The following is a 15,935-nucleotide window of genomic DNA, read 5'->3' as shown; positions in this document are numbered from 1 at the left end:
TATATATATATGTCTTATCTCTCCATCTAGGTTGTAAACTCTTTGAAGGCTCTTATATCTGTATTTTCCACAGTGTCTTATGCATAGTAGGTACTTACTAAACATCTGTTGTTTTATTGATCAATTAAAATCCTGGACAAGAGAGAACGATTTCTCAGAATACCAGGGAGAAAGAGAAAAAGTCAATAATAACTCATGTTGGCACAGCACTTCAAGCCTTCTCAAAGCAATCCAAAAGAAATAAATGGAGGCAAACAAGGCTAGCAATCATGTTTAGACTCTGGGCAGGATATCAGGAACAGAAAAAAGAAATCAATGACAAATCATGTTGACCAGAGTACTTTAAATTTTACTAAGCACTGACTCATAACCCACTGAAGTCCATAACACAAATAAGATTTTACCAATGAGGAAATAAATTAAAGCTCAAAGTGAAGGGATCTGCTCAGGGTCACACCGTCTCACAGCCTTGATTTGAACACAAGCTTTGTTAATTCCATCTCCCAAACTGTTCTCATTCTGCCATACTGCTTTTTTTGGGAGGAAATATGTGAGACTTAATTTATTATAGCAGCTAGGTGGCCGAGGGGTGGATAAGAGTTCCAGGCCTGGTATCAAGAAGACCTGAGTTCAAATCGGAACTCAGACACTTAGTAGCTGTGTGACCTTGGGCAAGTCACTTAACCTTATTTACCTCAGTTTACTCATCTATAAAATGAGCTGGATAAGGAAATGGCAAATCATCCCAGTATCTTTGCCAAGAAAACCCCAAAAGGGGTCACAGTTGGCTGCCATTGAACAACAACAAATTTATTATATGAGTTGGGAGTAGAGCCAGTTGTTCAGACCTGAGACTGTTTTCCTATTCTTGAGGATTAGCTATAGAGCTTATCCTGTTGTACGCTACTGAAAACCCTGCAGTGTTTCATTAAATTGGCATTTCTTCACCACCCACAGCTTTGCTACAAATCAAAAAGGTGTGCCTTGGTCATTTGAATCTTGCTGCAAGTGGGTGAGAAGAGAGATTTAAATCAGTAAAAGCAAAACTTAAAATGCCAACTCTATTTTCTGTGTGAAGGAGCCCACTGACACTGAATCAATATTAATATATTTAAGTGGAACAAGCCCTTTCCCCTCCCCTCTATGCATATATCTAATCTGGTAAGACTTGAAAATACAATTCTAGAAGCTTCTTTCCAAATTGTGTTCTTTAAAGAGGCCTGGGACCCTGTGTACATAGAACTCCATCTCATCTCTTTAAGGATCTTCCTTTAGTCCTTTTTCTTTCCATATTCCCTTGATAATTTCAGTTAGTGTTGTAGGTTGTTCAATCAACAAGTATTTATTGCTTGCAATGTGCCATGTACTGTGTTGAGCCATAGCAAAATAAATAAAGTAAAAAATAGTCCTCACCCTCAATGGGCTGACATTCCAAAGAGAGAGCCAACATGTAAATAAATAAATACGTAGAAGATACATACAAATGATGTATGGTAACCTGACATGGGAAGGCTTTAGCAGCTGTTCATTTAAAATACCCACTATTTAATTAATGGTTCTGGTCATGACAAAAACTCTTTTCTACTTGGGAATTTTTGTTTTGGACATCACACCATTAACTTCTTTTTATTTAGTGGTGTTGGGCTTCCTGAATTGATCTATCCATGCTGATTCATCCAAGCTTCTTGTTCATTGTGTGCAATGCCAAAAAAAAAAGAAGGAAAGAAAGAAAGAGAGAGAGAAGGTGAGAGGGAGAAAGAGAGAAGAAAGGAAAGAAAGAAAGATAGAAAGAAAGAAAGAAAGAAAGAAAGGAAGGAAGGAAGGAAGGAAGGAAGGAAGGAAAGAAGGAAGAAAGGAAGGAAGGGAGGGAGGAAGGAAGGGAGGGAGGAAGGAAGAAAGAAAGAAAGAGAAAGAAAAAGCTGGCCGTGCTGATTAGTTCAGCCTAGTGATTGTCAGTCCTAAATTGGGTCTTAGAGCTGGAAGGGCCCATCGAGATCATCTAGTGAAATCCAGCCCTCTCATGTCACAGATCAGGAAGATGAGTCAGGCAGGGATTCATTTGCAGAGCAAAGATACAAACATGCCTCCCAAATCCTTAGGCTTTACTGGTCTGAAGGTGTTGGTGGTTTCAGCAAATAGTTAATAGCTGCCTAATACATTTAGAGCTTTAAAATGCCTTTGGTTTAACTACATGACTAAGGATTTCTGACTAATTAAAGTCATGGGTTACTCAGAGGGCAACAAATAGAGAGGCACATGGTTGTCAATGGACTCTAGCATCTTCCCAAGGAAGGATTGACTGCACTCCAAAAGCTTCATAAAAGATGTCATCCAAGAGCTGTGAAGCCTGAGAAGCAGTTAGGCTCCTTACATAACAAGAAAAAAGGGGTCAAAGAGGAATAGCTTTCGTGCAGCTGGGTGTCTCATTGGATAGAGTGCTGGGCCCGTGGTCAGGAAGACCTGGGCTCAAATATGATGCTAACTTGCTGCGTGATCTTGGGTAAGTCATTTACCCTCAGTTGGACTCAATGTCCTCAACTGTAAAATGGGAATGATAACGGCACATACCTTATGGTGTTGTCGTGAGGATCACATGAGATGATATTTGTAACGCCCTTAGCACAAAGTCTGGCACACAGCATGTAAATGCTAGCTATTATTATTTTATTATTAGTGCTTTTCTTGACACTTATACAATGTCAAGAGAGCTCAAGGGAGGGCCCCCTTCAAGTGGACCTCCTGTGGAAGATTTAAATTAGGTATGGCTGAGAGCCCCTAGGATGAGTGATGGGCAGTGACGGCTGCGTCAAAGTAAGATATGCTGTAGTTAAGCCAGTCCTCTCCTTTGGAATCTATATCCAAGTCAATTTACAAATCTTCCTCTTGGCATCTCCCAACTCCTGAAGCCTGTTGTCACTGGAAGCTCAAGATTTAGGGGAGCTAAATTTCTGATACCATTGAACTTATGCACAGGCCTGACCTAGGATCACAATTCCAATCATCCCCTGCCTGGGGAAAAGCTTTGTTATTTGAACAGAGAAAAGGGAATCCCAAATCTCCCATACTCCATCAATGCCTCAGCAAACAATGCTTCCTATTGGCACTGGTCCGTGAAACATTAGACAGCATAAAAAAGAATATTAGGCACTTTAGGCATGGTTATTAAAAAGAAATATCAATGCCCAGTTTTATGTTGTTAAGTCTTAAATAGGATAGTAACTTCAAAAACTGAAATAGAAAGGCATTTCAAGGAAATCAGAACATTATTTTTTTTATAACTCAACATTATCTGTAGTTTTAATCTTTAAATTTAAATGAGCCACAGCCCCAGAAGCAAAGTAGAAAATGTGTGATGATGAATTCGAAACTGTATGTGAGCTTTTTGACAAATTGATTTTCTTTGTGTGTGTGTGTGGGGGGGGTGGGGGTGGTAGTGCAGGAGAGCGGGAGTGTGTGGGGGTGGGGGTGGTTTATTTGTTTTGTTTTACATAACAGGAGGGAGTGCAGCCAGTTTTTTGGCTCCCTAGTTCACTGTCACTGAATTTCGGGTTAGGTCCCAGGCAAGGTCGTAGTAAGTAGAGAATGTTCTGCCTCTATGGGATTCCCCATCCCAGGTGACCATGGACAAGTGTTAAGATCATAGCTTTAGAGCTGAAAGGAATCTTACAGACAGGCCATTGAGTCCAGAACTCTCCTTTTACGTATGGAGGAACTGAGGCACCGAAAATTTAAGAGACTTACTCTGGCTCATTCAGCTAGTAAGTATTTGAGGCAGGGTTTGAACTCTGGCCTTCCAAACTCCAAGTCTAGTCTCCTATCCACTACACCAGGGCTGTCCAACCTTAGAGCCTCATTAAAATAAAATAATTATTTGAAGGCCGCACCCAGAATAAAAAATACGGTACACTAATAGAAAGTGGGGGAACGCATGTCATCAATACGGCAAGCGAAGGTGCGCAAAAGCAAACACAAAACAACAAAGCAACAACACAACAGTATAAAGGTAGGTGCATACTGACTAGTCTGCATGGTACAGACAGAACGCATCCCACGAATCGACTGAAAATTCCATGCGATTTGTTCTGTCCGTAATAGTGCTTAAAAACACCAAAGAAAATTAACATCAACAAGATTATTTATTAGTAATGGAATTAAAAAATCTAATATGCATTCCATGCAAATTGTTATTTTATTTTTTTGCTAGTGAAAATTATGTGGGCCGCATAAAATCGCACTGTGGGCCGCATGTGGCCCGCAGGCCCTATTTTGGACAGCCCTGCACTACACCATGTTGCCTCTCAAGGTATGAACTTTAGTCCTCTCACTTGGAAAACGGCAATGATTCTTGTAGTTCCTACTTCAAAGATTTGTGAAACATAAATGAGATGATGTGTCCAATGCTTTAAAGCACCATGCAAATGTTGGTTATTGTACTACCCATTCGTTTACAACGTTAGAAAGCACAAAAACATCACCAGAAATGCCAGTGAATGTTGCACATTACAACACTACCCCTTGAAAAGCACAGATGGTGCCATATTGTCAATGGATGCACCCGGGGTCAGCTAAAATGCTAGCTGGATCACATAGTAGCTAACGAGTTTTGATTTCAGGGAAACCACAAAGAATCGCTGCTCAAAGTAACACCTTTTCCAATCTCTTTTCGTTTTTCTTCTTTTTTTTTCCAATCTCTTTTCTATGGAAGAATTTGAAATGCCTTTAACATTAAAAACATACACATATTTTTATTTAACAGCCTTTTAAATTTTTTTCCAAGAAAGGCAGATCTCTCCTCCCTGCCCATCATAAGTGCTTTTCATTTTACACTAAGATATAAATGACTGATAGATCTTTTTTTCCCAGGAGCTCTTGCTAGGAGAGGACACTGGGGCTGGAAGAAGAGGGAATAATGTGGGAGGAGAGGGGTAAACAAAGGGGCATTGAAAGAGAATTTCATGTACTTGGCAAGCTTGCCCAGGACCTAACCTGAAGGCAGCATACAGGTTTTATGAGATTTTTATGGATTTGTATAATAGAACCTGACCTCAAAGTTAAATGCTTCAAAGCAGAGGATGATTCATAATGATTTGTTCTACCTGTCTTAACTACCCTCAAGAAGAGAGAAAAGCACAATCCAAATAATTAATCCCAGACTTTGGCAAACCCTATCCAAGAGTACAAAATGATTTATTTTATTGGCAAGACCCAGTGAGAATGTAATTGGGAAAAATCGTCATATAAACAAAAAAAAACAACTCATTTTAGAAGAAATTGGAAAAATGAATGTCGATTGCATTAAAATCTATCACATTTCATTCCATTCCTGGAATTCTCCTCTCCTATTGAAATGAGACGAGTCCTAGTCCCATCTAATGCTATCTCTATGACTGTGGGCAAGCCACTTTGTCTGGCTGATTCTCAGTCTACTTATCTGTAAAACAGGAATGCTACTTGGCCTACCTTGGACAGTGGTAGTAAAGAAAGGCTTTCTGAACCTTTTGATGCCATGGAACCCCAGGTTATATTTATTATAATTATATGTCTCATCTTTATGTAACTTTGGGGGCTAAGGGAAGCCAAAAAAAAATAAGGAAAGATACACATTCCCCATAAAAACCTCCAGATTTCCAGGTAAAATGCTCACACGTACCTGTAGATTCTGAAGACCTCCATATGCTGTAAATAGGAGCAGAAATCCAAAGGCAACCACAAGAACATTCTTTAAGTTTCTCTCCATTTTGTTTATTGAAAACCTTAGGTCATCAGCTGAGGGTGTCAATCTGTAGTTCCTTAAGTAACTAGCCAGAACTTCAGGGGGATAAAGGAGTCTGGGCTTTGAAGCCTCCCTTCTTCATCTAAAGAGAAAGAACTCATGTTAGCCATTACAGCTAGTTAATGAACTTTGTTATCACAGACATGTAATACTCCCACAAAGCATTGTTAATTATTCACTTTCTTTAGGACATCAGCAACAATTTTCCCAACAGGACAAAAGATTAGGACTTTTGACATATGGCACGTGTTTTTCTTTTCTTTCCAAGTAGACAGTGCCCCACAATCACATGACGATTCTATGCTATAATTATGGTGGGCTGACACGTATGTAACGCGTGGAATTGGTGTGGTGGTACAAAAAAAATGAAACTATTTTACTCCCAAATAAGAAAGAGTAAATTCTACTTCTTGCTCCTGAGAAAGGCCAGCATGATTATAAGATACTGTCAGTGGTCAGAGACTTCTTTATTATGACACACGAGCTAAAGATTATGTAACATAGCTAACACAAGAACAATTTTTCCCACATAAAAACTTCAAATTTGACCTTAGGAGGTTAATTTTTAAAAGCCTGTGATTTATGCCATTTAAAAACAGGCTTGAATTTGCATGACAATCCTTAGGAGCTGTGGCAAATGTAACCAATGTGTATAGCAATGGAAATCTGTTTAAGATAGTGTAGACTTTATGCCTTTGGGGGGTAACCATCTCCCTGTGTTTCCTCCTCCCTTCACAGCCCCATACCAGGTTACAAGGTGAGAAGGGAATCATCCAGCTTGGGGAAAAAGACTTAAGCACCACTCTTCATTCTAAAGACCCAAGATACTAATCAATAAGTAATTCCTGGGGTAAAACGTTGTAGGTTCCCAAGGGTAATAGATCCAAGAGACATGGCAGACTACAGGATTGTAGCTTTTGGAGCTGGGAAGGACCTCAGAGACCTAACCCACTCCTCTCACTTTATTGATTGGAAACGTGGGGCCCAGCAAGGTGGCATGATTTAACAAGTATCACACAGTTTCTAAATGGCAGTCATGATTTGATCTGAGATCTTTTGACTCAAGATCTAAGCCCTCTTTGTACTGGTTTTATCTGATCTTAGTTTGGTAGCAATAGGTCAAAAGCCAGGGAGATTTTATAAAGAAAAAGGTCAGGAAAACACTAGAGAGAGAAAAGTAAAGCCAAAGTAACAACCTCTTAAATTGGTGAGATGCTAGCTATAAGCTCTTCCCAGTTAGCAGAAGGTAATGAAATTGTGGACTTGACGTTCTTTCTCCTTCCATGAGGTCAATAATTCTTGTTTAATACAAACTTTGCCTCTGCTTTATTATAGGGCAGCTAGTTAGTACAATAGATAGAGCACAGCGCCTGGAGTCAGGAAGATCTGAGTTCAAATCTGGCCTCAGACACTCACTAGTTATGTGACCCTGGGCGAGTCACCTATCCCTTTCTGTCTCAGTTTCTTCATGTGTAAAATGAGCTGGAGAAGGAAATGGCAAAACACTCCAGTATCTCTGCCAAGAAAACCCCAAATGGCGTCACCAAGAGTGGGCTATAACTGAACAACAAATATCTGCTCTGGAAATATTGACATAGTGTTTTGCACACAGTAAATGCTTATTAAATGCTGTTGCTCATAGGATCAATTAGAAAGCATCTATCAACCACTGACTATGTAGTAGGCACTGTGCTAGACACTGGGGATGCAAATATAAAGTCCCCCAAGGAGCTTACATTCTAGGATCATATAATTAGAGCTGGAAGGGACCAGAGCTAGAAGGGACCATGAGGTCATCCTGTCCAACCCTCTCATTTCATAGATGAGGAAAATGAGACCCAGCAAAGTTGAATGATTTGTTCATGTTTGTACCATTTGTAAATGGCAGAGCCAAATGTCGTTAGGTCATCTGATTCCAAATATAACGTGTTTTGTTGTTTTAGAATGCTGCAAGAGACCCATAGTTTGATGGCTTATCATTGGTGAAATGTTTTCATCTATCCTGAGGCATGGACATTATACATGAATTCCTTTTTTTTTATTCTTTGTGTTTTGAGGCAATGAGGTTTAACTGACGTGCCTAGGGTCACCCAGAGTCACACGGCTAGTAAGTGTCTGAGGTCAAATCGGAACTCAGGTCCTCCTGACTCTAAGGCTGGTGTTCTATCTACTGTGCCACCTAGTTGCCCCCCTTCCCCGCCTTTTGTTAATACTGTAAAACATCTCAGTTTATATTTTCATGGAAATCATCAACATCATACCATTTGACTAATATTCACTTATTCATTAATTGCAGAACTCAACGGGAGCAGGAAGTGATCATGTATTTCCTGGAGATCGATTCATTTAAACTATCTTGGGAATACTGCTCATTCTATTGAAGCCAAAAATAAATAAAATAAAAGATCTTCTAACAACAAAAAAAACCTTAACCTTTGTTGAACTGACTACTGAGATAGGATGCAGGCCCTTACTTGTCTTAAACACTGGATACATGGAAGCAAAATTACTCACAGTCATCAAAATAATCCCAATTTGTATGATACTAAAGAGCATAATCACCACACAGATTAAAGGAGAAGCAGTTGGATCTTTGCTTACTGTGGCTCCCAGTCTGCTCCTCTTACTAATCCCTCTCTTGATAAAATAAACAGATGAATCCAAGATTAAAATCATCCTTTGGCAAGCAGCGCCCTATTGGGTACTGTCTTTCCTTGAATGTGCTTAACCATAATTTGATTTCTGGACAATGGACCTAAAGTTCATTGATGCGACTGCTTGTCAGAAAATCACTGCTCAAGTTTCTTAGAGAGCAGAGTCCCAAATTCCTGATGTCACTGCCACATTTTACAACAAAGAGTCGGCAGCATGATTACTTTCACTTGCAGGAGCAGAACAGATGAGACATCTTCTTTTTGTCTTCAGTCACATGATTTGCTAAGCAGCCTTATTACCACTATGTGGAGATAGCTGTTGCTGAAAGAATTGGCATATCCAAATTTCGCCACGCTTTTTATAAACCAAGGGTTCTTAACCTGGCCTACATGAACTTATTTTTTAAATTTATTTTGAGGACTGTGTTTGAAATAGTCTCCTTTATAACCCTAGGAATTTTATTTTGTGCATTTAAAAATATTATTCTGAGAAAGGGTCTATACGCAGGGGTGGGGAACCTGTGGCCTCAAGGCCACATGTGGTCCTCTTGGTCCTTCACAGTGAAGTTTGGATTCAGTCAAAGGGCTGCATAGGCATCACCAGACTGCCAAAAGGGTCCATAGCACCAAAAAGATTAAGGAATCAATATTGAAGACCTCATTCAGACTACTTCCCTCTTTGGAACTGTTATATCTCTCTGTTCATATTAACTTACTTTACCATTTTTTCCAGCTTCTGCTCATCCAGGAGACCCTGATGTTGATAGTTAATATTTATTTGTGATGAGAAAAGTTAAAGACAAAAGAAAATTTGACCTCCAACAATGGTCTGGAGGATTTCTAACAGCAAGATCATCTTCTAGTTTTCCATCAAATGTAACCTCCTTGAAGGCAGGGACTATTTTTTGTTTGTTTGTTTTGTATCTCTAGCACAGTGCTTGGAAATTGGCAGGTGCATAATGAATATTCCTCGGATCAGAGATTTAGAGCTGGAGGTAATCTTAGAAGCCATATTTCCCTTCCGATTCCCTCCTTTTGTAGATGCTAAAGGTCACAGCAGTGGTTAGGCTAGGATTCAAATCAAGGGCTGCTGTTTCTCAGTCCCATGGTCTTTCCACTGCACTAGATTTTTTCCTGTTGAACTGGATACTTAAGGTTTTCCTCTTATTCTAGCCACACTAAAGAAGCAGGCTGGGAGCGACCTAGATACAAGTTTTACCCAGCACTCTATGCCAGTTGGGGTAAGCCACAGCATTGCCCGTTCCCTCCTTCCTGCAGCCATATATAAGAAAGATGAAGCTAATACTCTATATGCCATGGTCTTTGCCCAGCAATAATATCCCTTTGCAACTGTAACATTATAATTTATCTGTACCCCATGGCTAATTAACCTCCCTCTGCCAACTGTTCCTCTCCCTGCATTACTTAAATTTTGGCCATATATGAGCAAACCGTTCCTACCCTCCCCCTCCTCTTCCCTTCCCCACCCATGTTTCACTCCAAACCTGCCCACCCCTTCCACTGTACCATGGAATTGCTCTTCCACATGAACAAAGGTCCCATCCATCTAGACCTCTTTCTTTCACAGTCTGTTAAGCCTCAATGGCTAGCTTCCCCCTGATAACATTTCATCTCTTTTCCATCCTCTCTAGAACTGTATAGAGAAGACTTCATTCTCACTCCTCCCCACCACTCCACACACAAATAAACTATTCTGTTTCTTCTGTTTTTAGGAGGAAGTAAGGATACTCCTGGCTTTCCATTGCCCTTTCAAGATTCATGTTCCTATCCTTACCCAGCAATCTCTCTTCCTTTGAGATTTACTCCAACAACAATTTCCACCTAATTCAGGTCATGGCGGCTTTTTCTTTTTATTTCCACTACTTACCCCACACCTGGCATATACTAAGTACTTAACAAATCCCTGTTGACTGACATGACCAGATTCCAGGTCATTCTCCCTCCTTTCTCAAGTTCAGCAAGTGACTCAAAAGCTCTCTCCTACCCAATCCCTGACTAGGGAGCTCCAACATCTATAGTGATGCTCCTTCAGACTCCCTGGCTTCCTAATTTCTCAGGTTTCTACAAGTCTTGTAACCTATTCCATTATTCCATCTCAGCCGCACAAAAAGAACACAGTGTTTATCATTTCTTTGTGCGGCTGAATGGAATGATGGATTAGATGATAAGATTATAGGAAAGAGTAGATCTCACCATTACCTACACTTCCTTAATTAACATTCCTTGATAAGATCATAAATTGTTATTCCGTCCTGTCTCACCACTCCTAAACCAGTTCTTTGTTCTCCAACCCTTCCACTGTCAGGATTTTCTCAGGCCCTTACTCCTACTCTAACTTCATTTTCCTCCCTTACCAATCTGGATCCTATGGTTAGTCAATTAATTCCATACTGTCCTGTATGCTTCAGTCCCTTAGTTCTTTGTCCTATTACTGCTCATCCCTTGTCAAACCTCAGTACAGAATTACTCCTACCATCTGTCTCTTCCTTTCCTACTCATGTACCACTGAATGGAGCTGGAAGACATGTAACTGTATTGACTGGGAACACTCTAAATTTATTTTATCTCACCTTACCTGGGCCTTCATTTCATAAAGGCTGACTTTTCATGTATCTCTAATTGATTGCCTTTTTCTGCATAGATGCTATTTCCTACTTTCTCTTGTCAAGTCTCCTGTACCCCCCTTTATTTATTCCCTTTCAACTGAGGACATTTCTTATTTTACTAAGAAAATTGAGACCATTTAATAGAAGCTCCCTCTTCTCCTCTTTATTCCATCTCATAAATCCTTAAGCTGCTTTCTTCTCCTTCTCCCTAGTCTTTGACAATGATGTGGTCTTTTTTTTTGGTCAAGGTCAAACCCCTCTACATATCTCATTTCCATTTACTCACATTTTTTTCCTGCAGATTATAACTTCAATAATACCCTGTCTATCTGATCTTCAACCTCTCCTTATCCAGTAGTTCCTTCTCTACTGCCTTCAAATATGCCTCTCTCCCCATCCTTGAAAAACCTTTTATTAGACTGTATTATTCCCTCAAGCTCTCATCCTACATCTCTCTTCTCTTTTTTAGCCAAACTCCTATAAAAAGCTGTCTAAGATTTTTGCCTTTTATGTACTATTTAACCCTTTACAATATAGCTTCCCACAGTATCATTCAACTGAAACTGCTCACTCCAAAGTAATCAACAATTTTTAATGACCAGGTCTGATGGTCTTTCTTCAGTCTTCATCATTCTTAACTTATCTCAGTCAACAGAGATTTATTAAGACATTTATTTATTATATGCCAAAAGTGGACTAAGTGTTGTGGAAGACAATCATAGGGGATATAAAAGCCTAGACTTGGAAACAAAAAGATTGAGCTCATGTCATTCTCCTGGCATATACTGTCTGTATGACTCCAGGTAAGTTATGTAACTTCTCAGTGATCTAAGCAGCTTTCCAAGACTCACTGTTAATCTTTGGTGAAGGAAATGTCCACACCAGAAGTTTCCTAAATTAATGAAATCACATTTCCCAATGCCTCAAAAAGTGCAAAAAAATGGGCAGGAGTGTGGCAATTGGCTGGTAGAGAAAGGAAAGTGATTCAGGTATAATATCTTGTTCTAAAAATCCCAAATACCAACTGGTAAGTAGTCCCCAGACCACAAGTCAGAAATCCTTAACAAAATTAAGATTGAGGAAGCTTGGTAAGAAGGAAATAGACTAGGATATAGACTACTCAAACTAGAAATAACAGATTCAAAGCCAGGGTACTTGGTACAAGGGGTAAGATTTTAAAAAAGCACTATTAAGGGAGAAATTCAGTGGGCCACCTACTGATGAATTACCTCCCACCAAAGAATCATTCTTAGGTAGTATCTTAGGTAATCTCCACTCAGCTGAAATTAGCTGTAGACTCAGACTGAGAGAAATTATATGAGTTATACTCATAAGCAGGTCTTTAACAGACCTTTTTCTATTAAAAAGGGAGGGGGGAGACTTCCACAGAATCATGTAAACATTGATTAAACACTAATCACCTAGGTTTATATGGTAACTATAAGTACAAATACTATTTGGTGCAAGATTTGAATAACTATGATCACAGAATCCTAAACTATAAAAAGATCTTAGAAGTCATATAGTCAAACAACCTACCCTGTTTAGGAATCTTCTCTACCATATCCTTGATAAGTGGTCATCTGGTGGTCAGATTTTCAGTGGTAGAGCCCTTACAAGTCAGGCAATTACATTTGGTGACATCTTTAATTGTTTCAAATGTTTCCTTATATTTCCTTATAATTCAATTTTTTAGTTATTCTTGTTTTAACCCAGAATTAGTCCCTCTTTCCCACCAGTTAAACTCCTTTTGGGCCTTTCCATCATGCCTTCCTTCCTCAAGAAACGTATTGGGAAATCTGATTATTCTACAACTTGTTCAATATGCATATCTCACCAATGCTCCCCTAATTGCTCAATGGCAAAGCCATGAGCTTCCAGGGCCTCTATTTAAGAAAGGGACTTAGCACAGTCTTCTCTCCATTCCCCACCAACAACACTGCTTTTGGACTCCTTTGGTCTTCATCATGTCAATCCACTTCTCAGAATGATGTTTTTAAATGTATAAAGTAAAATATAGAGAGTATCAAAGGGAATCATAGCTATAATTCTTTTTTTAAAAAATTAGGATTCCCAGGTTATAAACCCTGAGGGGCTCATCTCATCCTTTGCTCCAGGAACTTAAATAAAAATTAATTACTGTATATTGAGGGTGTAAGGAGAGGAGGACAGCATATAATTAGGGAGGAAAGGATGGCCTGGTCAGTTTTAAATACCAAGTGGATTTTAGAAGTAGCTTCAGTCTTGCTAAAACAAATATTTGATGGACCCAAGAACCAGAGATAAAATTGAAATGTTTAAGATGTTGACAAATGTACTCTCAAAATATGTCAGTAACATTCTAGTTCCTTAAGATTAGTATCTATACAGTATTATCACCTTGGGCAGAGTAAGGTTTTGGTTACATCTGTTTGAATTCTGATTATCACTTCCAATGGGCTAGTATTATGGTTACATGCCATGATTGGGAAATCCACATTTTGACTAACTAATCATTATTCTAGCCACTAGATGGCACTGTTTTCCTATTCCTCAGTAGCTCCATGTTTGTCACAACCCCCAAAGATTTGACGGATATGAGTTCATTTAATCAGATTTTAAATAATTAAACTTCCTGCTAAGAAATCAGAGATTGTTCTTTATTTTAAGGGAAGTGCAATCAGTGCTTTGGTCTTTTTGAGAAAAAGTGTTTACGTAAGCAGATTAATATCATCATTCTTGACATTTTAAAATGGTATTTCTGCTGTTTAAAAAGCAGCAACAAAGACATAATCCTTCCTGTTAACAAATAATGCAAGTTGTTTGGGTCAACATAGACAATGGGAAAAATTAATTGCTTTCATTAAGAATTCCCAGTGTTGAAATATACAGCATGCAAGGGTGTGTGTGTGTGTGTGTGTGTGTGTGTGTGTGTGTGTGGCTTGAATATAGCTTCCTTGTGTGTGTTTTGCTTAAGGATAGATTTCCTTTGGCTGATTGTTCCAAACCTTCTAGCATTCTGAAAAGAGCATTCAATTCCACCAGGTTTTCAACTGAGGGCTGTTGAACTGGGTGATTTCTCAGGTATCTACCACCCCATACGTTCACATGGACTATTTCTGCCTACCCTGTGGTAGAGCATTCTGAGCTCATATTGGCCTGATCAGCCACAGTCAGACACATTGAATCTTGACTCAAGCACAGTGATGTCATTTTGGTCCTCTTTGAGAACAAAGGACAACCAACCAATGGTCCTTCAAAGGAGATGAGCAGCTTTGGTCTTCCCCTCACAAAATTCTTCAGCCTGGCTCTGGAAGGACCACCTCTAAGAATCAGAGGTAGGTTCAATCAGCATCCCTCATTCTGTCCTTCATTGCTCAGCCAAGAAGAGACTAGGGGCCCAATTAAGAGAAATGGCTTTTGTGATAAGACTCCAGTTTGTTAGATGCTCATCTAAGACTCCTCCAGCTTATTTCCACTATCTCCAGGAGAGCGCATTGACCTTCCCTCCCAGCTGTCTCAGCTAGAAGGGACCATCAAGGAGAATTGGAATATTTTGCAGAGACTCAGCCACCTTTCCCTTTCATCTTAACAGTATATATAGATCCTGTGAGCTCTCCATGTGGTTTCTCTTTGAAAGTGCTTTTGACTGTCCTCCGAGGTGTTTTTTTTTAAATCTCCTTTGCCAAGGTTAGCTTTAATTCATATTCCATATGGGAAATTCGTGCTGCCTGAAAACCTAGAAATAATGCCTAGAAGTCTGTCGTTTCTGAGGAATTTGTGGAATCCTTGCCAATGACCCGCAGTATGATAAAGCTGGGGCATTCCTTATTTTGTACCACAGTGTGGAAGTCTCTGGTAGGTCTGCAGTACATCACATTTGACACTGCTTTCAGTCTTTCTGTCAGCTTAGCTAAGATTAAATGAATCATGAGTTCAGACAGTGTTTCACCAGCTTTTGCATTTGCCCTGGATTTGGGGCACTTCTGGCTTCATCAGGAAAACCATTCCACCTTTTTTTTCTCATCTAAACTTACTTCTGGTCCCTTGGACAATGAATTATATACATAAATATACACAACACACACATCAAACCTATTAAAAACATAGCAGAAGAAGTCACAAAGATTCAATTCTTCAGTTTAAACATGGCCCCCTAGCAACATGGACCTGGAAATACCTGTCTTGCTATTGGTGGGAACCTTCTGAACATACTACACGAAGTGAAAATTATGTTTGGAGCAATATCAAATTCAACCAAATGGGTATAATCATGGCTTTGTTGAGCTATTGAGCTATTAGGAGCCATTATTTGGTCACCGAGAGCCAGGCATATCTCTCTGGAATATTGAGACAAGTGAGGAGCAAACAGCGTTCTTGCTTGAAGTAAACAAATAATGATTTCAATTTGCTACTTCAAGGGTAGAGACACAATCACGGTGACATTAAATTGGGCTGGCAAATACCTTAAAGATAACTCCGTGCTTGTTAGGGCAACATACACATTTGCAAATTTTACACTTAGTCCCCCAGAAAATATAACACCATGTATAAAAATCATACCTGATTTACGTTGCCTTCTTGGGTCCAGGATATGAGGAAGTTTGTTGCTGCTCCAATCGTTTGCAAACTTCGGAAAGAGTTTCCCTGATCTTGTTTTAGTTTAAAAGATAAAGCTGACTTTTGGTCTTTTTGCAAATATGTTGTAAAACTGTTGTGTAATATTTATTTTTACTATAACAAGAAGCAAAAGTCTTTGGAGAATAGTAGGTCACTCATACACAGATTGCCCCCAAACCTATTTACAGTTGCCTGATTCTTTGGGTACTCTCCGCTCAGTAATGGTGATAAGGTGTACCAGGAAAAGCTGTTTGACATAACTTAGTGGCAGGACATCTCAAA

General features: G+C 39.4%; 1 protein-coding gene across 1 annotated transcript in view; it reads right to left on the bottom strand.

Moving 5' to 3' along the window:
- The window catches only part of UNC93A (unc-93 homolog A), a 56,215-nt gene extending 40,533 nt beyond the window's left edge, over positions 1 to 15,682 (bottom strand). Inside the window, exons 1-2 of the mRNA XM_036765802.1 lie at positions 15,597 to 15,682; positions 5,651 to 5,855 (exon numbers count right to left, since the gene is read on the bottom strand). Of these exons, the coding sequence (XP_036621697.1) occupies positions 5,651 to 5,737 (87 nt within the window). The 5' untranslated portion in view covers positions 5,738 to 5,855; positions 15,597 to 15,682. The remainder of the gene's footprint in view (positions 1 to 5,650; positions 5,856 to 15,596) is intronic.
- Positions 15,683 to 15,935: the final 253 nt, after the last annotated feature.

Source organism: Trichosurus vulpecula, chromosome 7 (genome assembly GCF_011100635.1).
Source record: "Trichosurus vulpecula isolate mTriVul1 chromosome 7, mTriVul1.pri, whole genome shotgun sequence".
NCBI classification, from domain to species: Eukaryota; Metazoa; Chordata; class Mammalia; order Diprotodontia; family Phalangeridae; genus Trichosurus; species Trichosurus vulpecula.
This window is presented reverse-complemented; position numbering and strand designations above follow the sequence as displayed.